The 23,722-nt window shown below is 48.5% G+C and overlaps 1 protein-coding gene across 5 annotated transcripts in view; it reads left to right on the top strand.

Moving 5' to 3' along the window:
• The window catches only part of IL6R (interleukin 6 receptor), a 47,718-nt gene extending 27,032 nt beyond the window's left edge, over positions 1-20,686 (top strand). For 3 of the 5 annotated variants that reach the window (XM_036922321.2, XM_057495127.1, XM_036922320.2), the window contains exons 7-10: positions 7,334-7,380; positions 8,605-8,674; positions 11,822-11,915; positions 16,486-20,686. In XM_036922321.2, coding sequence (XP_036778216.1) covers positions 7,334-7,380; positions 8,605-8,674; positions 11,822-11,915; positions 16,486-16,732 — 458 coding nt within the window. In that variant the 3' untranslated portion in view covers positions 16,733-20,686. Of the gene's footprint in view, positions 1-7,333; positions 7,381-8,604; positions 8,675-11,821; positions 11,916-12,337; positions 12,929-16,485 lie in introns of those variants that run through there. The other 2 variants (XR_008994972.1, XM_057495128.1) reach the window with 2 other exon arrangements.
• The last annotated feature ends 3,036 nt before the right edge of the window (positions 20,687-23,722 follow it).

Below are 23,722 nucleotides of genomic sequence, written 5' to 3'. Positions count from 1 at the left end.
TTATTTCAGTTAACACGATACCCTCTAGGTCCATCCATGTTGTCACAAATGGCAGGGTTTCCTCCTTTTTTATGGCTGAGTAATATTCCATAGTGTGTCTATGTACATCTTTATCCATTCATCTATTGATGAACACTTAGGTTGCTTCCATATCTTGGCTCTTGTAAATAATGCTGTACATATAAGAGGGTACACATATCTTTTCAGATTAGCCATTTTGTTTTCTAAAGGTAAATACTGAGAAGTGGAATTACTGGATATATGGTATTTCTTATTTTTAATTTTTGAGGAGCCTTCACACTTTTCCATAGTGGCTGCACCATTTTACATCCCCACCCACAGTGCATGAGGGTTCCCTTTTCTCCACAACAATAGTTGTTGTTTCTAGCCCTTTGGATACTAGCCATTCTGACCGGTGTGAGGTGGGTGTCCCTCTTGGAATTATTGATATCCTCCCAACAGTGGAAGGCTGTGTCACAGGGGCCACCTGGCCAGCACTGGGTACAGCTTCCCACTTTAAGCCTTGGGCCGCTGTGCTTCCGGGCCTTGCTAGAGTGACCGTGTGAGCTCAGCAGAACGCTTAGCTTCTTCTCACATAAGCAGCTCGAGAGTTTGCGTCCTTCTCCTGTACATGTGTGGCTTGTGGGGAGCTGGGGGGCGGATATCTTCAAAACCACAGTGGTGAATATATCCATGAGAGAAACCAACTGCTCCCTCTCTACTGAGGGCAGAACAGGAGGAACAGATTCAAGAGGGATTCAGGTTGGAAGTTGGGGAGCACTTAGGAAAATGACGGGGAGGTTAGAGTGCCCGGTTGGGTGTGTCTCTCTGGCAGTGAGGTTCTCCGGCTGGTTGGGACAGGGCTGTGCACTAGATGCTGTATCCACGGGCTTCCTGACCCCAGGGACCTCCAGCTCTTGGAGCCCAGCCACAGGATGCCCCTGCCTGTCAGCCTAGGTGTGGGGATGGTGACCTCTGGGGGACATGGAGCTCATGGGAAGCACACTGGACCTGGGAGTCATGCTGTGTGACCTTGGTAAAGTTTGTTGCCTTTCAGAGCCTCAGTTCTGTCATGTGTAAAGTAGAGATGGTAGAACCTGTCTTGTCCTCTTTGGAAAAGTTTTTATGAGTCCAGTGAAAAAACATTCTTTAGAAATAATAATGCTTATTGCAGATGTAGGGGGATTAGCAATTACAGTGTGGTTCTTGGGGTGCAGAGGGTGAGGCTGCGGGCATCCCAGAATTACCACCCTGCTCATCCTGGATGCATTGATTCAATCTGGAGGGGAATGGGTCATTTGAGAAAGCTTTCCCAGCGATGACAGAATGTGCTGGGGCTGGGGGAGGAGAGGGCATCCCCTGTAATACGTGCCATAAGGCCCTGGGGCATGCCAACAGTTCTTGCGGCAGCTTAGGAAGGTCAGGGAAAGCTTCATGGAAGAGGTGACATTTGAGTTCTGTCTTGGAGGATGTATGGGAGCGTCCCAGACAGAGAATGGGGATTACAGGCGGGGAGCAGCAGGTGCAAAGGCGTGGACTGTGAGCAGGGGTGGGCCGCTCGGGGAGGCTGGGGCACAGTTGTGAGGGCGGGAGGTCCGAGCGGGCCAGGTGGAGGCTGACCTGGGAAGGCCTGCGCGGAGTGGGCAGCGGGAGAGACAGGTAGAGGGGGCTGAGGAGCCGGGACTTTGGTGGGTGCTGCCCCCTTGAGGCTGGGGCCTGGCCACACAGGCTGGGGCTCCAGCCCTGCTCGCTGTGTGAAGGCTTCATATTCCCTGAGCCACACCTCATGGGGTGCCCGCTGCTCCAGCCAGCGAGGCCAGGTCCCTTGGCACCGGCAGCAGTGACCCATTGAGACTGTCCACTCGTGGTGGGGCAGGAAGAAAAGGTTGCACACTGGCAACGTGGCTGGTCTGGGCTCTCTCCAGAGTGGGCGTTCTCCCAGGTTGCCCTCTGGTAGCCCTGACAAGACTGGCACCAAGCCAGTCTGGGATCCCCAGGAGCCGAGAGTCCCTCTGCAGAGCACGCTCGGGGCAAGGTGTCTGGAAGCCATTAGGCATAAGAGGGTTATTTCTTGCTCCTCACAAATCCTCCCACTCATACCCTGCTCACCCACACTCGGAGAATAATTAGCTGTACCTGTGACCCATGGAAAGCAGTGGACCCATTCTCGGGACAGACACCGATGGAGGAGGTGCTAGCCGTTTGCCTGCACAAAGCCTCGGGGTGCCCTGAGGCCAGGGCTGAGAACCCCCCGGGCGGGTGGGGCTCCCTGGCTTAGCTCCCTAGAGCTCAAACCCTCTGGCCATCCCATTCTGGGGAATTCATTTGGTTCCTCCTGTCGGCACCCGGGGTGTGGAGTCTGCAGGTGGAGAGCGCTTGGCATACAGTCTGAAGAGCCCTTGTCCTGACCACCCCTCCGCGGGGCATCCTCTGCCATCAGCCCTCGTGCTGTTCTTCACCGTGTCCGCTCTGAGCCCTGTGCCGTGTGCTCTCTCAGAGAGCTGGGTTTGCGGTCAGCCCTGCCCCTTGCTGGTGTGGGCTTCGGGAAGTTCCCGACTGAGCCTCAGTTTGCTTATTTGTCAAGTGGGGATAATAATGCCTTTCTTAGAAAACTCCCCCAAAACAAACACCTGCCTCACAGGGCTGTTATGAGGATTCAGTGAGATGGAAGATGGTCAGCACAGAGCCTGGCACATGGTAAATAGCATTCGTCACTCAGCTGTGCCTACAGGCCAAGCCTGTCTTTTGAACTCTGGGTTCATGTCTCTGCCCGGCCCAGACCTGCTGCCTGTGCCTCATGCACTGCATGACTCTAATTAAACACATCACTGTCCTTTCCCCGACGAACCTCCCTACATTCTTTGTCTAGTGAAGGGTACCACCACCTGAGCTAGGTAGGACATCTCCAGGACATCAGGCTAGACAGCCTCCTGTGGTTCTAGATCTTGTCACATCTCTACATAATCCGTGCCATATCCTGTCCTCACTGATTTCCTGTCTCTGGTGTGTGAGCCAACATACGTCCTCCACCCCATTGCTGCAGGCGTCTTTCTAAAGCACAAGTGTGCACCTGTCACTCCCCAGCTTACAGCCACGGCCCTCTGTTGCTCTCTGGGTGAAGTTCAAGGTCCCGAGGCCCTTCCCCAGCCGCCCCTGCCCACCTCTCCCTCATGCCTGCCCCTCCCTCACTTACTTTGTTCACTGCAGCTGGACTGGACCTGGCCCAGCACCTTGGCACCCAGTCCTTCCACCCCCTGCCACGTCATCTCTCGAACTCCGCTCTTCTTCATGCTCACCTCCGCATCACCTCCTCCCACAGCCTCTTTGCCCCTCAGGCCTCTGTGCGTAGCTCAGAGGTTCCCAAACTTTGGGATTCCACAGGTCTGTAAAATTTCAAAAAGAAATTTGGGGACCAAATGAGGTCACCAACTTTTAATTTTGCTAAGTGAGGATAAAAAAATTAAGTAATTAGGTAAAAAGCTGTTGCCATTTACCATCTCCATTATTTCATCAAAGAAAGGGTGAAACAAGGGCAGAAGCTCCGAATGAAGGACCCTGGCAATCCTATACCAGGTTTTGTCCACGACGCCTTGTCTGTGGTTCCCTCCTGTGGCCTCAGGCCAGCACACGTCTCTACAGACGGTCCTGGACATGCTTGGGACCCAGCTGGAGGGGGTTTATTTCTCTTCAAGAAACGGCCAGCTCTTCAGTAAGGTTTTTTTCCCTCCATGAGTGGAGGAGCAGTGATTGCCTTTCTGGTTGGTGGTTGACAGGCGGTGTAGGGTGTGAAGTAGTGTGCTCAGAAGTGCAAGGCGCTGCCTGGCGCTGCTCAGCCTGCGGGGCCCCCTGTCCCCCCCATCCTGTGGGCGCCTGGCTGTGCGGTTCGTCCCTCTCTCTTGGTTCCCTCATCTCTCTGCCATCCTCTACTCTCCTTTTTCTTTCTTCCCCCTCTTTTCATTCTCAGCCCACTCCTATTTTCCCTCCCTGTATTCTAACCCCCGAACCTTGCCCTTAACTGGTCATAATACACAATTTAAAATATTTTGTTAGAAAAACATGTTTTATGTTCTGCTCTCCCCTCCCCGATTTTATTGAGATGTAATTGGCATAAAACACTGTATTGGGTTTAGGTGTGTGATATAATGATTTGATCCTTGTACATGTTGCTCTATGACCACCACACTGAGCCTAGTGAATGTCCATCACCATACATGGCACACATTTTTTTTCTTGTGATGAGAACTTTGAAAATCTACTCTCTTGGCAACTTGCAAATATACAAACAGTATTATTAACTATAGTCACCATTGCATTCCCAGAACTTATGTTCTCTGTTGTTAATTTTGAGTCAGGTCAGTTTTTAAACAAATACTACTGTGTCCCAGTCCAGTGATAGGTCCCTTCAGCATGTGATTGCAGGTGATGTGTCCAGGAAGAAGCCATTCCCTTTGATTTGAAATGAGGAAATAATGTCTAAAAGAGGTTAGGGACCAAAGCTACATATCTGGCATGAAGGCCTCATATCTGGCATGTGTATCTTTGATACACAATCTTACATTGGTTTCAAATGGACAACACAGTGGTTCAACAGTTACCCATATTCCCATATTATTAAATCCTCACCCCCTCGATGTTACAGTATCACCGACTCTATTCTCCATGCTGCACTGCCGTCCCTGTGACCAACTTGTATTATGACTGGGAAGCAGGCCTCTGCGATCCTTTATATTGGCTTTCTCCATTCCAAATCCTGAGCAAGCAAAACCAAACCAATTCTCAAGTCAATAGAAATGACATTTTTCATACAAATTTTTAAAATTCATATAAAAAGCCCTCCCCAACTCATGTGGTATATTAATCTCAATTATTGGAGTATGGCCATTCATTCATTTTGTTATGAATATAAAATTACCTCTCCCAATCTTGGAAATATTAATATAGGGAAAACACACCATGGCAACCACTGTAATGTTCCTAATAGTCTTTTTTTCCAAGTGATGTTTCCATCATTGACATTTTACTAACTACAAAGTTTTTTAGCAAGAGGCCATGTAAGATGTGTCAAGTACTGAGTTCACAAAGATGAGTAAGATACAGTCTCCGAATCTGAGAAATGTTCAACCTGGAGATGATTTTTAAACTAAAGGAAAAGAAGTTATTTCTTAGAGCCAGAAAGCTTTATCACTTCTTATGAAACTTTGGACAAGCTATATTGAAGTGCCCTGTGCCTCAGTTTCCTCATCTGTAAAATGGGTAGAATGGTGCCTGGCATGTAGTAAGTGCTCAGTAAGTATTAGTGTTTTTACATTGTCGCAGTTGTTGTTTCACTGCCACCCCCATTATCACTGCCACTGTCCCTTCTTGGCACCCAGGGGGCACAAAGGGAGCCAGCAAATGGGAGTTCCTTCCTCTTCCCCTCAACTTGCTGGTTGAAATGTGCCATTAAGAAATATAAAATGCTGGAGGAGAAATAGAACATACTTTTGTGTAAACAGTAAAAAAAGGTGCTCCCTGGCGTTGATAATGTCGCATAGCCTTTCTGAGCCTCAGGCTCTCTGAAAACTGAGATAATGGTACCTACCTTGTGTGGCGCTGTGGGGGTGGAATGAGATGGCACTGCAGGCAAAGGGACCACTTGGAGCTGGTGTGCGGTAGGCCTAACAAAGGTTGGTGCCGCAGTGCCAGTCATAGTTATTAGGGTGCTATTAGTATTGATCTAACTTATTTCCCTGTGAACCCCAGTTGTTTCTTTGTCTGTAAAATGGAAATGATTATTATTAACAATGATACGAAAGTTGCTCCATTTTCCATCTCGGTGGGGCAGAATGGTCCGAATCAGGGGTCCCCATGGTCATCTAGTTTTAGAAAAGCTTTGTTACTTACACTTAATTTTATACATTTTATTCATTCTGGTAACATTCTTGGGTTATTCAAGATAAAGTTCCCAGTTTACCCCCGGGGATATCTGAGCCCCCAAAGGTTAAACATCCTTCCCTGGACCACATGCCCCACTGGGGGTCAGAGCTTAGGGCAGAAGCTCTGGGGTTCTCCCCTTCTTCCTGGAACATCTCTCTGGGTTTAGGGAGCCTTTTAGAAACTCTGATGTTTGGGCCCCATCCCAAAGTTCTGAGGATGGGACCTCAAAGGCCTCAGATGGTGCTGAACATGGTTGGTTTGGGAACCACTGGACTGAATAAAATACAGACAGCACTACCCCCCATTTCCTGGTCTTAGCGTTCTGTGTACCCCCATACCTCAGTGCATACTTTGCGAGTCTAACTTCTCTGCTAGGCAGGCCTGGGAGGAGCACAGAGGAATAAGAGACTGGATCCCTCCCATTTATCCTAGGTTTGGGGCTAACTTGCTGTGTGACCTTGGACAAGTTGCTTTCCCTCTCTGGGCTTCTGTTTCTTCTCTGCACAGTGGGGAGGGTGAACATACCCTTGTGTCCCCTCCAGTGCTGCTAGCGTGTGGTTTTCTCACCTGGGGATGGCACACTCTAGCTGGAAAGTGTCTCCTGAGCAGAAGCAGGGTCACCCTCTCCTCTGCCCTCTTGTTTGTCCTCATTCTACTCCTGCTTGCAGGAGGCTTGAACATCTTTGTGTAAACCATCTCTGGTATTTTTAACTTGTTGATGGAAAAATGATGAACTGAAAAGAAAACATGTTAGAATCCAGAGCATTCCACCCACTGCGTGTCATGGTTCAGCTCCTGGTCCCTTGGGCCCACATGTGCCCCAGAGCCTGGCCTTGGGCGGTGCTATGGCTTTGATACTTGGTCTCCTGCTGCCCTGGGGGTTTCTGCAGAGACACTTTCCCATGGAGGGGGACGGACCGCGGGAGAGTGCCCGGTCCACGTGGGCAAAGCATAGTCAGCCCACCCAGGGAGATGAGAATTTGTTGTTTATGTTAAATATTTTTTTGTTGCAAAGAGGTAAATAGAAGCAAAGTAAAATGTTGATAGGGCTTATGTCTGGTGATTACATTTTTTTTCTAACTGTATGTGAGTATATATTATGGTATATAATATGATATGATATAGAAATGATGACTTAAATGTGTTTCTTTAGAAAGTGGATCAAACTGTATGGACTTTTTCTTGTCATATATCATATCCCCAACATTTTTCTAATTTATTTTTAAAGACTATTGCAGTATAAGGCTAATCATAATTTATATAGCTAGTCCTTCAGGGCTGGACATTTGGTTATTTCCAACTTAAAGCCCTTTTAAGTAACATCAGGATGAACTGTATTCTGCTTCTGAAGCTGAAGCCTATCAGACAGGACTTCAGGGTCCATGAATCATTAATAATAACTCTTTATTACCCACAGAATCCAGAACTTCTCCAGCTGAGACCACCGTGTCCCTCTCCACCCAGGTGAGCTCATGTTCTGATAAAAGGGTCAGGGCAGCAGCACCTGGTGATTAGGATTTGGGGCTGGCACCAGACAGAATGTGGCTCAAATCTCAGCTCTGCCACTTACTAGAAGTGTGACTGTGGCAAGTTGCCTGTCCTTTTCAGGACTCAGTAAAATGGGGTCATCGCAGTTCTCTTGTCCAGGGCTGTCACAGCCAGGTAAAGTGTGGAGCAGCGCCGGCCCAGCTCACAGAACCAGCTCCGTCTAGTGGCTGCTATTTCATCTTGAAGCTTCCGGACACCACTAATGGCTTAGCTTGCGACTCAGATTCAGTTCATCTGAGCCCTTCCCCTGTGGACTCCTGGTGTCATAATTATCTGGAAAGAGGATTACCTCTGAAGCTGCTTAACAAATCCTTGAGTAATCCAATTTCCCATCCAGTTGTGCCTCCTCCTGTGGTCTCTAATTCCCTAAATGCTAAGCTGGGAGGCTCAGCCACGGCTGGTGCTGGGCAGCGCGGGGAGGGAGCCCAGGGTCCCACACTTTACCACAGTTAATGCGGAGTCATCCAGGCACTGACCGAGGCAGCTCCAGGGCGTGGAGTCAGAGCACTGCCAGTCCAGGCGGGGTGCAGGGCAGCCGACACTGGCAGAACCTGCCAAGGCGTGCTAGGCTGTAAGCCTTTCACTTGTTCTCTGATCTGATCCTTACATTAACCAAGATTCAGGGTGCCAGTATGGTCGTGTGTACAAGGGAGGAAAATTTATACCCACGTGCATTAAGAAATGTGCCCATGTACTTGTACATTAATGATACCAAAAAAAAAAAAAAAGAAGAAATCTACCCAATGTCATATAGCTAGTAAGTAGTGGATCTGGGATTCCAGTCTGCGCTTTTCCCAGTTTGTGGTGGTACCTCCAATCTGGGAAAAGACCCACAGGACAGTGTAGCTGTTGAGTATCTATCTCCTCTGTGGCCAGCGCTGGGCCCCTAAACTCTCGGTGGAGAGGCAGATGGGATGAAATCCCCACCTGGTGTAGGCAAGGTGTAGGTACAAATAATACAGATAATAGTGCTGACCTCGAGGGTGACAGGTCAGAAGTGGAGAGGTCCATGAGATAGAGAAAGGAATGCCTCGGGTGGGTCAGGGAGTGGGTTAAGGAGGAGGTGCTCCTGGGCTGGGTCCCAAATGTTGGCGGAATCTGCAGAAGAAATGTACTTATGGGGCGGGATGTCTCTTTTAGGCACCTACTACTACTGAAGATGATGAAAATACTCTCCCTAAAGATTCTGCAAATGCAACAAGCTTCCCAGGTCAGTACTGGATATTTTTGTGTTCCTATGGTTTGTAAGGGCACAAAAGACTTTTCTCTGCAAAAATCCTTTCTTATTTGGAAATGTTGGCAGAAGGCCATTCTGTCTAATGAAAAGGATCAATGGCAGAAATAGTCTTTAACCACCTCATATATTCCAGTTTGATATTGTGAGCTATGACGTAGTGAGGGGACCATAAGTAGAGTGGGATCAATCAGTGAAATATTTCACGTATGGCTCAGAATACAAATGCATGAAATGTCCTGCACACAAAACTGCTGGAGTCGGAGATGGAATCATGTTGAGGGAAATCTTTTTTTCAGGAGTCCTGGATTTCAATGCTTCTGGTTCCTATACTGGGAACTCCAGGAAAACTTACCAACATTTGCACTGAGAAAGATCACAGGTCCTGTGTTTGTTTAACTATATGAATAGAAATCATGGAGGTTCTGTAGCTGAACAGCTCCATTACATGGCTCTTGGGTTTTCTGAGGAAGTCGTTGGCCTCACTGCACTTACCTACCTGAGTGGATTCGTGCCTGCACCTGATGCTGGCTGCCCGGGCTGCACCCTGCCAGGGGCAAAGCCCTGCCGTAGTGCAGTGCACCTGGGGGGAACCTACTAACTACCCAGGGCTAAGTCTGCATAGCTGGGAACTCGGCAGGAATGGAACCATCCCTGCTCTCCAGTCCGGTGGGCAGGTTCTGAAAAAGAGTAAAGTAGTAACTATTAACACAGAGCAGAGTATGGTAGGGGCCAAAAGGGAGGCTTACGTACGGCAAAATGGAGTTTAGAGATCTGAGATGCCCAGTTGGGGAATCACAGAAAGTCCACAGAGGAGGAGCCATTGAAATGGGCCTTGAATGGTGTGGGTGGGATGGCGGGAAGTTGGGGCAGCAGTTCAAGGGCTGTGGGGGGGGTGTCTTCTCCATCTGCTCTCAGTGATAATCTCATCCAGCCCCATGTCTTTAAAGGCCATATGTGGGCTGATGACTCCCAAATTCATATCTATCACTGACCTTTCCACTAAGACTCAGACTCATCTCTCCAACTGCCTAGTTGACATGTCCACTTGGGTACCTACCAGAAATCTCAGACTTAACATATCTAAAACAGAATGCTTGATGTCTCCCCACCTCTGACCCAAATCTGTTCCTTTCTATCTTTGTCATCTCAGAAACTGACACCACATTTACTGTGTTGCCTGGACCTGGGGGGTCAGGTCTTCTACCCCTCACCCTGCGTCCAGGCCCTTAGCAGGTCCTGCCAGTTGTACCTTGAGATGTGTGCATCCCCACTGCCAACACACTGATCCAGTCACTGTTCTCTTCCATCCTGTAGGACTTTGGGAGCTGCCTGCTGGTCTACTGGCTATTAGTCTTAATCCCTAATGGACTCTTTTCCAACCAGCAGCCAGGGTGACTCTTAAAAGACAAATCCCAGTTGTCCCTGGCTCATACCATCCCCCCCAGAGTAAAAGCCAAAGTCCGAACAAAGTCGCTAGTCCCTGGGGCATCAGGCCTTCTAGCTCTTCTCTTCTCTGTCTCACTCACTGTGCCGTCTTTGCTCTTCCACATATGCTCTACCCCAGGGCCTTTGCACCTGCTGCCTGCTTTGCCCGTACCTCTTCCTGTGACCTCTACTTGACCTGTTCATTTGCATATCCAGATTTCTGCTCAATGTCCCCTTCTCAGGGAGGCCTTTCCCAGCCACCCCATCTGACAGCCACCCTGCCCCTGTCGCTCTCTTCCCTCCCTGTGCTTTACTTCTCACCACTGCCCTTGTCACTCTTGACGTCACATTACATGTTTATTTCTTTGTCTCCCTTGATTAGAATGTAAGATCCAGGAACAGTTTTTCTGTCATCCTTTTTCTCTGTGTCCCCAAGGCTTAGAACAAAGCCTGGCACATGATAGACACTCAATAAATATTTGTTGAATGAAGGAACAAGTACAAAAGATGTTGAAATATTAGTAAATGAGTAAACCAAGCATATTGCTTCCAGTAAACAGCTGTCTCTGCCAAGAGATGTAGGATAGGCTCAGAGAGACCTGTCCTTGCAGCCAATACCCTACTAGTCAGAATTCATGGCAAAGCCTGCATCCAGCGGGCACCCAGAGTGGTGACTGCCAGGGGCATCTTCATCAGCAGTGGATCTCCTGTGGGATAGAAGAGGCTGAATCTCGAGTCCATGAGCCTGCAAGTATCTGTTCCCGGGGAGAGAGAATGATGGCCGTGCTTAGATGCTCCCTGGATATACTGAATGTGCCCAGGCCAGGTCTCTCTCTCGGGCAGCCATGGGAAGGACCTTTCTATGGAAGGACATGGCTGCTTGTAAAGCTAGTTTGTTCCTTCACTCATTCAATGAAATTTTGGTGAGCCTGCTTTGTGCTAGGCACTGTGTGCGCAGTTGGGGGAGTAACAGTGACAAGGACACGTGTGGCCCCTGCTTTCTCAGGGAGCTCGGTGCAGAGGCGAAGCTGTGAGGTGACTGGGAGGGCACTTACCCAGCTCGGAGCGAGGTCACTTCTCTAAGGAAAGGGCATCACTCACGTGCGATCCAAAGGCCGAGTAGGGACTGGACAGCAAAGAGTGTCCTGGGAGAGAAGAGAGAAGGCACCATGGGAGGACAGAGAACAGATGGGGTGAACCATTGAAGCCCACGTGGCTGGGGCTTGGGTACCAAGTGGGGAGACAGACAAGAGATGACACGCCACTGGAGAAAACGGCATCCAAACACTCGATGTAAAACACCTGAGCCTCCCATCACTGTTCCCAGTGGCGCTGCCACTGACGAGGTCCCCAGGGCTTCCGGTGTCCTGCACCCCTCCATGCCTTGTGGGGGCAGGCTGAAAACGCCCCCAGGAAGGCCTCTCTGAAAGCGAGCGGGAGTCTGGCTGGCCGCAGGAGCTCAGAAGCTCTGCGCGTGAGGCGGATTTCTTGCTGAGGGGCAGAATCCTGGGGTCTGTCGGATTTTGCTGGGGTGACTGATCTAGAGCTGAGTTTGGCCAGGCAGCTGGAAAGCTGGTGACAAGGTGGCCCGTTGGGTGGCAGAGCTGCCTCCTTTGAGGCCTTTGATGGCCCTAGCCAAGGGGTTTTTCTCTCCTTCCTTTTCTTTCTCCTCATCTTCGCCTTCTTTTTCTCTAGTGCAAGATTCCTCTTCGGCAGCGCTGCCCACTTACCTGGTGGTCGGCGGGAGCCTGGCCTTCGGCACGCTGCTCTGCATCGGCATCATCCTGAGGTGAGATGGGCCCGGGGTGGCCCTGGCTTTGCCTGCGCTAGGCTGGTGGCAATGGTTAGGGGGCCACGAGTGACTCCAGATACATTTTAGAGGTAGAGGTGACAGGATTCGAGGACAGATTGGATGAGGAGAAAGCAGGAGAGGGACGAGTCAAGTGTGACCTTCAAGTGCCTCGCTTCAGCCGCTGGGCAGGTGGTGGGCCATTCCCTAAGCCCGGGATCACTGGAGGAAGAATGAGTGAAAAACGGGGGTCTACCTTGGGACCCCTGGGCTTGAGGTGCCTGTGAAAGCCCCACACGGATGTATTCGGCAGACGGTTCAGATCGCGGCCAGCATGTAGGTGGGGTCGGAGCCGAGGGAGAGGGTGGGAATAAGGTCGATGACTCTACCCTGTGGAATTCCAACATTGGAAATTTGTGTAGATGAGTTGGAGCTGAGACAGAGTGGCCTGAGAGGGAGGAGAAGAACCAAGAAAACATGGCAGTGAAAAGCAGGAGAAGAGTGTATGTTAGATGCTGAAGAGAGACCTTAGGCTCTGGAATTGCTGTATGAAGACAGGACCTTTCCTGTCTTCCAAGACCCAGATACTAAAATGATTAAAGTGCCACACAAGAAGTATGTACACAGGTAAATCCTAGGTGCCTGGGATCATTCCATGTCTCAAAACAAGCAGACCTGGGGGTTTACCTTTAAATGCTCTGTCCTCGGGCTCTTTCCTGGCCACGATTAGGAGACCCTCAGGCTGGGGTGGTGCCCCTCTGGCCGCTGCTGCATGTGCCCATTTCACCGTAGTTTCTCTCTTGCTCCAGGGAGTCACTGGTTTTGCCATTATTGCCAACCTTGCAGAAAAATCAGCTAACAGGGCTCCCCATGGAGGGGCAGTAAAGAAAACTTCTAATTTTACTGCCAGAACTTATACATTTTGCATATGCTGAAGCCCTAAAAGAGATTGGGCTGGACCCTGACTTTGGATGGTGGTTTATTATGATAATAAAAGTGGAAGAGAAACTTGGGTCTGCCCTTTCTTTCTCTTACTTTGTGTGTAACTCTTTAGGGACTCTCGTTGGTGATTGTGAGAGGTGGTTTGAGGGTATTTGGCAGGAAGCGTAAGAGCTTGGCAGAGCGGTTTCAACATGACAGCTCACTGGAGCGTCACAGAGACCCTGAACGAGAGCTTGGCCACCCGAGGCGGTCCGGGTTGGAAGATGAGCAAGATGACAACTTAGACTGAGTTCAGGGTTGTTTCCACTTTGATCTCCCAAAGAAGCAGTGAGCAGGCTGCCTGAGGACCCTTGTTGGCCGCAGAACCAGGACTAGAACCCGTGTCCTGAGAGTCCCTGCCCACCATGCTAGGCTGCTGTGAGCTAAGAGGTAGAGTTAGTTGGCTTTATCAGTCCACTGCTGGCCAGTGGCGTCCTTAACAAGCAGTCATCTTACTAACCCCCTGGGTTTTAGCCACCAACGGAGAAGCGTCAGGTTGGGCAATGGGCACCGTGTTTAACCTCATTTGCTCACCTACTGGTGGTGCTTGGACACTGGCTCGTTGCTGCACAACCAGTCCCTGGATGCACAGCCAGGGCAAGTGCCCCATGCTGAGAACATATTGGTAATTTATTTCCTAGTCCAGTGAGTTTCCGTTTCCTCCAAATGTATTTGGAAAGAGACCAGTTATATCAAGTGATGAAGAAAACCTCTCCTCTCCCAAAGTCCCTCATGTTGAGAAAAGGGCGTGAACATAGAGAATCTGTGGGAGTTTGAAAGTGCCAGGATGGTGAACCGCAGTGACTGCCGGGCTGGCCACGCTACAACAGGCAGAATGTGTGAGGCAGGTTGAAGTACATCCTACCAGTCCGTGATACCATTACTTTTCTTTTGAATACATTATTTAGTGTCTCAAGCAAAGCATAGTATTTTCCTAAATGTTTTTCCACCAATACCACTGATAATTTAAAGAAATTTAAACGTGTCATTGAAAAAGATGGGCCATCTTCTTAAGTGGACGTTGTAACTTCCAGGGGCCAGGTCTCCCCACCCTAGTCCCTGTGCCTCGGCAATTCTATTTTATGCTGTATCAGTCCTGGGAAAATAGGATTCTCATAGCAGAGAATTATTTCATGCACATTTATCTCGAGTGACACTATTAGGTGAGGACTTTCCATGAATGTACCTATGATTTAAACCATTTTGCATTGAGGGCAGTGTTCTAAAATCCCAGACTCTCTCACTTCCATGGTGAGGACAGGGAGACTTGCACAGAAGTGGGTGCCCTTGGACTGGAGGCACTTCCTGCTAGGTCTGGGTTTCTACATCTTATTTTTTTTAAAGAGTGACAGTTATTATGAATGTTTTTTAAAATGTCTTTTAGCTGCAGACCCTTTTCTTTAAATAAAACATTATGAAACTCAAATATACAAAATAGATAAAAGGTGGAGGCCGAGGGGCAACTAAAGTCTGACAGCTCAGCTGTTGGTTCTTTCTACCTGCCCCACGCCCCCTCTTAGTCGCCAGGCCTGCTCAGACCCCAGCCCAGGTCGGGATAATACCAGGTGTGGCTGACATCAAAGGCCCTCTGAGCTTAGTGATTTTGCAGCAAGTGTCTTATCCACTCTTCAAAATATTTCAAAAAAAGGAGAGCCCATCTTTCTAAGTTGTTCATCCAGTTGCTTTTAAATGAAACTGAGGACAGAGACTGCTTTCCATATTGGTTAAATAACATTAAATAACATCAGTAGCGACTTAAGTTGTGATATGTGGCCATTTGCTATGTAGTGGTAATTTGTTAAATTCTAACAAATAGAAAGAAGGCATCATGCATTATGCAAAGACAGCTACTGTTGATTTTTAAAATGCAAATGTGATCAAAGTCTATAAGTGCACGTTATAAGTGTACAGCTCCACGAATTTTTGCAGAGTGAACACACCCATGTAATCAGCACTCAGATAAACTCTTTATAAAATTTAGATGAATTTCCTGAGTCTTTTTCCTCTGCCTAGTTGCTTGTTTGTTAAGTAGCAGTGAGTAATCTGTGTCTACAACTCTGAATACTGGCTGTTGAACTTAGCATTAATTATAACCTAAGCATTTTTCACATTATTACAAATTCTTTGTAAACCTCACTTTCGTTAGCTGCAGACCCCCAGTTAGGCAGATAGACCCAAGTTCACCTAACCAGCTTCCTATTATGGGGCATTAATGTTGTTTGCTTTTATAAACACCACTGTGTTGAACATCTTTCTGCATATAGCTTTGTCCACAGCTGTGCTATTTCCTTAGGGTATATTCCCAGCAGCTGCATTTCAAGGTCAGAGAGTCTGAATATTTGGAAATTAGTGTAAGGACTCTGTCCTCAGTTCTCTTAAGAGGCAGGAGAATTCCACCCAAGGACCCAGCATAGCTCAGTGAGCACCCCTGCGGTGCCCCCTTCCTGTGTAGTGCCTGAAGGGTGAAACCCTAACATTCTGCACATTGTTTATTTCATTTCCTTTATAACAGGCTAAGAGCCAGTGGCAGATTTGCAGCCAACTATCAATTATTTATCATAACAAGGACAGGAATAGCCTGTCGATATAAAAAGAAATCCAAGGAAAATCTCCAAACCTTGTTTTTGACATTGGTTTCCCCTCCTCCCTCCCAGCCCTTCCTGGAGTAGCTGATGGTGGTGGATTGAGGGGGCCCACCTCGGCCCCGCTTTGGGGTTAGCAGGCAGTAAGTTAGTCGGCCACCAGGTGGGAAGCAGGAGGGAGGAGGTGCGGCTCTGGCCCTGGCTGCCCAGCGCAGTTGAAGGGCTCTTATCAGGACGGAGACCTGACTACCTTTGAAGATCACAATCACTGTCTCGTCTTTCTCCGGGCTGTCAAGTGACCTTGCTCAGTTACCGTGAGCCCTGGCGGGGGGCCCAGAGCCGAGCAGTGAGAACGAAGCTGTGATCAGAGAGATGTCTATCTCCTTCCTGTTTAACATCAGCTTTCCTGTGAGATGAGTCACTTGTGCCCGAGTGGTGCCCACTGCTGAGTGTGAGAACTCACCAGCATGGTCGGTGGGAGTGGGCCATGGTGTAGGAAGAACTGGGGGGACCGGACTATTGGAAGCTGGAGGAACGGGGGTTGCTGAGGGGCAGCACAGTACTGCTGCCGTCAAATCGCAGTTGCAGATTATCTCCGTCCTGCCAGCCTTAATCTGACTCTGGGGCCCTTTTTCTTTCCCCATCAAAAGAGTATTCTTTTTTAAGTAAATGGATTTGGGATTGATGATGTGGACCTGTGGGCAGCCTCTGGAACAGGATGAATTAAGTTCTCGGTGCCATAAACAGGTGCCTCAGTTTCCCCATTTATAAATTGGAACAACGATACATACCTATTCTCGAGGTGTTTTTGAAACTCCAGCTCTCCAGAGTATTGTGTAACTCCTGGTGGCAAAATAAATAACAGACAGAATAAATAGTTATCACTCAGAGCTGAACCCCAGGAGTGCCAGGCCACCGGGGCCGCCAGCTGTTGGTGTTTTTCACTAGGACTCCTCACAGGAGGAACTAAACATTTGTGTGGTTTGTCTTTGTGTGTCTGTGTGAAGGTTCAAGAAGACGTGGAAGCTGCAGGCTCTGAGAGAAGGCAAGACGAGCACGCACCCGCCGTATTCTCTGGGACAGCTGGTCCCTGAGAGGCCCAAGCCCACCCCAGTGCTGGTTCCCCTCATCTCCCCGCCAGTGTCCCCCAGCAGCCTTGGGTCTGACAACATCTCGAGGCACAGCCGGCCAGATGCCAGGGGCCCTCAGAGCCCTTATGACATCAGCAATAGGGACTACTTCTTCCCCAGATAGTTGGCTGGGTATGCTCGGCAGGTTGGGGGGTCAGGCCTGCTGAACCGTGTGGACAACGCAGCATGAACTGGCTTAGCAAAAGACGCTTTCACTGCCGTTCCAGTTCGTCTCAGGTGTGTGGGGCCTCCGGCTTCACATCCCAGAAGGGCCTCACAGAAGGTTCTATGCTGGGTGAAAATAGATTTGCTGCCGCTGTTCAGAAGGAAGAGGTGGTTGAGTGTTTGAGCCGCCCTCACCCAAATGTTCCGCTTAAGGGGATCAGCGTGCACTCAGGCCCCCATGGAAAGAGCAGTGCCAAGGCCCCACTGGACACCCAGGTGGGCAGAGTCGGGCAGTTGCGGAGGCCTGGGACCCACCGGGCTTGGTGTGGACAAACTGCTGGCTGCTTGCATGCCCCTTCCCCGCGACCTGCACCCGCAAGCAGGAGGCCTGATTTCCAGTCAAAGACTCCCCTGGTTGCCCATCTCCTGGCCCACTGCACAGTTTCATCTTCTAGCTCAAATTCTTGAAACCCAAGTGCCTTTATAATTCAGTTTTTCTAGGCCTGAGGACAACCTTCCTTAAACCACCGAGGCTGGGGGAGGCTCTCACCTGTCTGTACCTGAAAAACTGCTGAGGAGGATGGATAGTATCTCAGGGCCTGATGGTTTGACATGGAATTGTAATTAGTTCCTCATTAGCATTTTGCTGAATGCATATGATAATCCTTGGCACTTGCTGAATTCAGAAGCAACCTACTGCTCAGTTTCCCACTTTGGATCCCAGGACTTCCGCAGGAGGGAAGCAGAAGAGGCTCTTCATATTCCCTGTAGAAAATCAATGTTCCCTGTCCCCTGCCCCTGTCCCCCCAAAAGAAGGGGCGGCTTCTACCATTGGTTTGATCAAAACTGTTTCACTCCAGCTTTGTTTTGTTTCCAACTGAGCCCGAGTAACCAGGGACGATGAGATGCTTAATGGGAAAACATAAAAAGAACCAAGCAAGAGTGTCTTTTAATTCACTTTTCAAAAAAATTGCTATTTTCTCTTGAAAGGGTTGGAAGACCCAGTATTAGCTGAGTGTCAGTATATAAATAACTTGGGGCAAAGCACAGTCATTTTTTTAGCACAAAATGGAGCCACGTGAAAAAGGAGGAGAAAAAATATTTTCCCCTAGTAGAGAAGAGACTGGTTTCATTCTAAATTTTGTTTTTGTCTTAAAAAGTGAAATAACAGACTGCCTCATCTCTAAATCAGGGGAAAAGCAGATGGTTAACTACTCCCCCAGGCGGCGGTGAAGGAAATGGTATCCAGCTCCCACCTGGCCGTATTGCTGGGAAGCAAGCCGCCTTCGGTTCCCAAGCAGGGTCTGTTGAAAATCCCCACTGGAGGAAGCCAGGAGCCCACGGTTAACAGAGGGAGGTTTATTGAAAAAAAGAAAATCCCTTACCTTGGTTCTTCGGTCTTTTTATTTAGTTCCTTGAATTTGATTCAGTTCCACTAGAATCGAAGCACCCACTCGGTGTCTAACCAGGACATGCCACTAAATCACTTGAGCTCACTTTTCAGTCCAGGCTTTGAATATTCAGTGATGTTAGTGGTTATCCAAACTAGTACCCTCAAGTATCATAGGGCGTCCTGGAATGAAGTTATGATTAGAATCGGACATGTAACCACAACTACAAATGTACCAGACCACAAAATTTTTCTAGTAGCCTAACTACCCTTTTCAAAAAACAACCACCAGCAACGGACAGGTGGCAGGAGGATGAAAATGACCTGTTTTATTTACCATTCGCCAGGTTCAGACAGTTACTATCTTGGGCGCAGAGGGGTTTTCATTGCTGACTTTGTAAATTTCAGCTCCTGTTGCTGCTTTAGGCAGCTAATTATAAATTGACATAAGTGAGGCAGGTGGGTTTTTTCCTTTATAAAGTTTCTCTGAGGACAGCAAAAATGAGACTCTGTAGATGAGAAAGGGTGATTCCGTGACCACAGTTCTTTGACCCTTTACAAGGGTTTACGCACATCACCAAAGCCAGGCAGAGCCCTGCTAATGGAAGATGTGAAATCCAGATAGCTCGTTATTGCCGAGAGCTAGGCAGCTTTGATCTCCAAATTGTTATTGCTTTCATTATTATTGTAACGGAACTGCTTTTTTTTGGATACTGAATAGGGTATTTTTTCCCCCTTTTTTTTTTTAAAAGCTAGTGGAAATGAAGGAAAAATATTCGTCTTCTCTGGGTTATAGGCCTAGCTTAGGACACTGTAAGCTTTCTCTGTCCTTGAATTGATGATGGTCAGTGAACATGTGTTTCAACCCACAGGCCATTCTTACCTGTGTTTCTGCAGCCAGCACACGTGTGCTTTTATCCTCAACAGTGGTGGACTCTCTGCCACACAGCCAGATGTAAAATGTAAAACAAACGACAATAGCAATTTTTTAAATTGAAGTATCGTTGATAAACAATCTTATATTGGTTTCAAATAGGCAACACAGTGAGTGGTTCAACAGTTGTCCATATTAAATCCTCACCCCCCTAGTGCGGTTACTACCTGTCAGCATAGGAAAATGTTGCAGAATCATTGACTATATTCTCCACGCTGTACTATTGTTCCTGTGACCAACTTATATTATGATTGAGAATTTTTGTGTCCCTTTATCCCCCTCCCCTCCCCCATCTAGCCCAACCCCTCCCCCATGGCAACCATCAGTCACTTTTCAGCATCTGTGAATCTACTGCTGTTCATTCTGTTTTGCTTTGTTCTTATATCCCACGAATAAGTGAAATCATTTGGTATGTCTTTCTCTGCCTGGCTTATTTCACTTAGTATAATACCCTCTAGGTCCATCCATGTTGGGGGCAACAGCAATTTGTATTAAATATGACAACTTATCCTGCTGGGTGGGAAAAGTTGAAAAATATGCTGGTTCAAGGTCTAAAGTGGTCATTAATTCTTGTAGCATTAATGAAAAAAATTTTTTTTGTTAATGTCAAGGAGGTATCATGGAATGTGCCTACAAAGCCTTTGGTAACTGAGAGCTCTTTACGCTGATGGAGCTTTGGCCCTTGCGGTTGTTTGCCAGGCTCTGGGCTCCACGGAGTCCCCACTGCCACTTCCCTCCTGTCCCAAGGGAAGGAAACACCTTTACGAGGTGCGGCATCTTCTGCGGGAGCAAGGTTGGGGGCGCACCTGGGGTGAACAGAGCCCAGTGGGGCATGCTGGGAGGGGGAGTGGTTTGTGGGGTTCCTGCAGAGCGTTCAGGAATGCCTCACCTGGGCGCCTTGGTGCTGAGCTATATCGCCAGCAAATATATTTGCCATCATCAGAGCTCCTTAAGGTTGACCCATCTGGGGAGGAGGCTGACATCCAGCTCCAGGTGGAGTTGGTGAGAGATTTATCCCAACTTGGAGAAGCAGGAACAACTGGTGGTCCTTCAGAGCATGAGCACGAACGCCGGCTTTCCCCTGCGGCAGTTGGAGGCAGGGTGGATACTGGAAGGAACGCCAGCTGGCTCAGGTTCTGTGCTGGCGTTCCCTAAAGGTCCTTCCATCGTCATGTCCTCCATGTGGCCTGGCGCCAGTGCCAGCAAGTTTCTATGACAACCTTAATGATTATTAAGGACCAGTGTCAGTTTTATGAACATACGCTCAAAAGGTCTGCTGTAGAAGGAAAGGATTGGAACAGCATGTAGGAAGGCTGTTAATTAATAAAACCGTGTTTGGACGGAGCTCACACATCTATTAAATAGAATACCTCAACTTCATGTTGTTGTTTTTCGGAGAGAAATAATAGTTTCTAAGTTTAGTTTTTATTTTTTTACCTAATTACCTGAAAGTAAATACCAAAGGCTGATGTCGTTTGCATATGAGGCAAAGAGTCAGTATGTTTTTCAATGTCTTTTCTTTTCATCAGCTATTTTGCATTTAAAGTGAAAATTGTAAATGTGTGAAATAAATAATTTCTGAAAATATGCATGAGATGTGATCATCTTCTTGGCACCTGTCATGTAAAGCCAGGAGAGGGGTGGAGGGGCTTCCCTGATTAATGAGGGGAAAGGAGGGAAGATGGGTTTAAAATTACATAGCACCATTAGGCAATGGGCCCCCCCTCAATGCAGGAGTCAATACCAGTGCAGGGAAAGATCAGATGAAGTGCAAGAAATAAGTTTCGATTTCTCAAAATACTTTAATTATGAAAATATTTCCCAAAATGAGTCCTGGGTTTCTGGAAGGGGTGTGGGTGCTTCTGCCATGTTTACCATCATTACCAGCTGATGGACACATGGGGAAGGAAGAGGCAGGGCCATTATTTGTCAGAAGACTGTTTATCGGAGTGTTAATGGTGTCACAAAGGCAGCTCCGTACTCCTGATCGTCAGCCTGATCTGTTTCCTCAAAGGGTCTTAGGTAGGCAAAACTTGGGGCACAGCCATCCATCTTCCAAACAGAGGAAAGCCATCCTGGGGATGCTTTGTGGATAAAAGTTGGCTGTGTAAACAGCTTGTGGCTGGGGAGGCAGAAACTGCAGGGAAGCCTGGAAATTGTGTAACTCAGACTGAAAGCTGAAGTGTGAGGCCCCAGCGTGCAGGTGCACGCCTGGGCAATCAGAGAAAAGCCCCAGGACAGTCCCTACACAACCCACCTTCTCCTTAAGGAGGCTGCGATCTCTTTTTGAGGTTGGTCCTTGTCTTGCAGAAAGTGACACAGGAAACAGATGTCTCCCCTGGTGGCTGCCTTGTGTGGGCTGTGCAGAGGGGGTGCAGGAGTGGGCATAAGGAATGGGAAATGGAAGAAGGTGCTCCTTCCTCATAGCATCACTGTCAGGATGACATGGTTACGATGCTCTTTCCAGAAAAATTTGGAAGAGCAGATGGTAATTCTTGTAGAGGATGGCAAGGAACACTTAGTTATTGGAACAGCCACTTAGGAAAGCATTTTCCTGATTTATTGAGGCACAAGGAGACCAAACCTTTCTCCCTCTCTGGAGGAAGTAATGGCCAGAGGCAGGAAACTGTTTGCCAACCTGCAGTAGCAGAAAGGTGCTATTGAAAGGCTTTACACTGTTCAAAAGAAGCACCACCCAAGAGCCGGGCTCGGGGCTCAGGGCAGCCCCACTGGCAGAGTGGCAGTCAGGTGGCCTGGCTCTGTGGCCTGTTCCTTAAACAATTATGACCAACAACCGCAAACCTGGACCATTCTTTAAATACTGGCCAATCCCTAGTTTCTTTATAAACATGCCTGTCTTCTGCAGCTGTATGTCACTTAAAATACAATATAAAACACCACCTCAGTCTAATCTCACACCAACAGTTTTAGGTAACAACCCAACACATGAATAAAATTAAGTTTTGCAGTAAAATCATGACACACTCATACTACAGGTGTATGTAAAATTCAATAAAGGAGGTTCCTTCTTCTAAGATAACTTCAAGTGGCTTAATAAAGCTGCCCAGTGTCCACTAAGAAAATAGCTTACTGAGTAATGGGAAGCTACATCTTCATATTTCGTTGTGATTTTTAAAAGAATGAAGTTTATCGGGAGGACATTGTATTCTATTTTGGTTTCTAAATGTAAGTGTACAAAAAGGGCTTTTAAGTTATTGTAAGTGGGGCCCTGGAGCCTGTGCCCAGCAATAGAGGAGGGAGACGTGGGAAGAGGAGGAACATAGCACCCTGCATGCCCTACTCATGTGGCCGGCACGTTCACCCTGCAGGATATAAACATACATTGGCCTACGGTGGAGCTATGAAATCACCACGATCAGCAGGGATTGAAGGTCAGCGGGTCTGATGTGGACCCCAGAGAGCTAAGTAAGCCCCCAGATCGGTCTGGCAAAGGTGGTCATGAACCCCAAGGGTGACTACAAACCGTGATGGTTTGTATGACGAGGTGGGTGCTGGGAGGGCCTCATACTTCAGGACTTGGCACACTGCAGAGGATATTTCCACGGGTAGGTCTGAGGATCGGGAGAAGCCCAGACTCCAAACGCAGGCCCTCTGAATCACAGTAGCAGGTGTCTGTCTGCATGAACGTAAGTTCTGTACGGTTGCTGCTGTGCAGCCAGCTTTGAGGGTCTGTGTGCCGGAGACCATGGTCTACAGCAACACGCTACTGCGGGTATTAACTGGGAAGCAAAATCCGTGGACTAGCGAAAAGATACACCTTGGGCCCTACTGGTAACCTGGAGTCTACATTCCCTTTCTTGGTAGAGATGGCCTATTGAAATTAGCTAATAATAATGGCTACCAATAGTGGCTCCATCAGCATGTGCGCTATAAACAGGATTTTTTTCTCATCCTAATGATACAAGGTGAGTCTTTCACTGGCTTGTAGATGAGGAACTGAGGCTTATATTGGTGAAGAGAGTGGTTCAAGATACCTGAACTGGTTACGAGGCTGAACTAGACCCCAAACCTGGGTTTGCCTGTCTCCAGGCCAATGCTCGGCCCTCACCATGGGGCCCAGGCCCCCAGCCACTGGTGACTACCTGGATGGTCCTCTCTTTGCAGCCCCTTCCCCAGGCCAGGTGCCCTCACCCTGCACTGGGTGGATCTTAGCTCGCTCACCTCGGAGGGGAGATGGACCTGGATCCCTCATTTGGCCTGTCATGTCTATCAATGCGAGCAGGGGCTCGAAGCTGAGCCCATGGGAATCTGAGCCCACAAACAAGGCTGCCCCTGGGTGGCCCTGAAGCGGCCAGACCCCAGTGACGCTCACCTGATAGGCAGCCACAAAAGAGGATAAGTTGCAAAAGGAAGTGGCTGCAGCCAGTTCCTTACACTTAGTGATCAGAAGCCAAATCAAACCACTTCCGCTCCACCTTCTTCAGCCCACACCTGTGGGCGCTCCGTGAATGATTTGTTTTCTCCTGCTGCTACCGTGGCATACAGGTTAACGAACTTCCTCAAAATCCTCAAGTTGTGCTTTATGTACTGTGTGGAAACCTTATGTCCACTCCCTCTGAAAGGGCGAATGGTCACCGCGCTGTAAGGGCAGGTTTTGTCTGGGT

This window comes from Manis pentadactyla, chromosome 19, assembly GCF_030020395.1.
Source record: "Manis pentadactyla isolate mManPen7 chromosome 19, mManPen7.hap1, whole genome shotgun sequence".
NCBI classification, from domain to species: Eukaryota; Metazoa; Chordata; class Mammalia; order Pholidota; family Manidae; genus Manis; species Manis pentadactyla.
The sequence above is the reverse complement of the archived record's forward strand: the minus strand, read 5'-3'. Positions and strand labels throughout refer to the sequence as shown.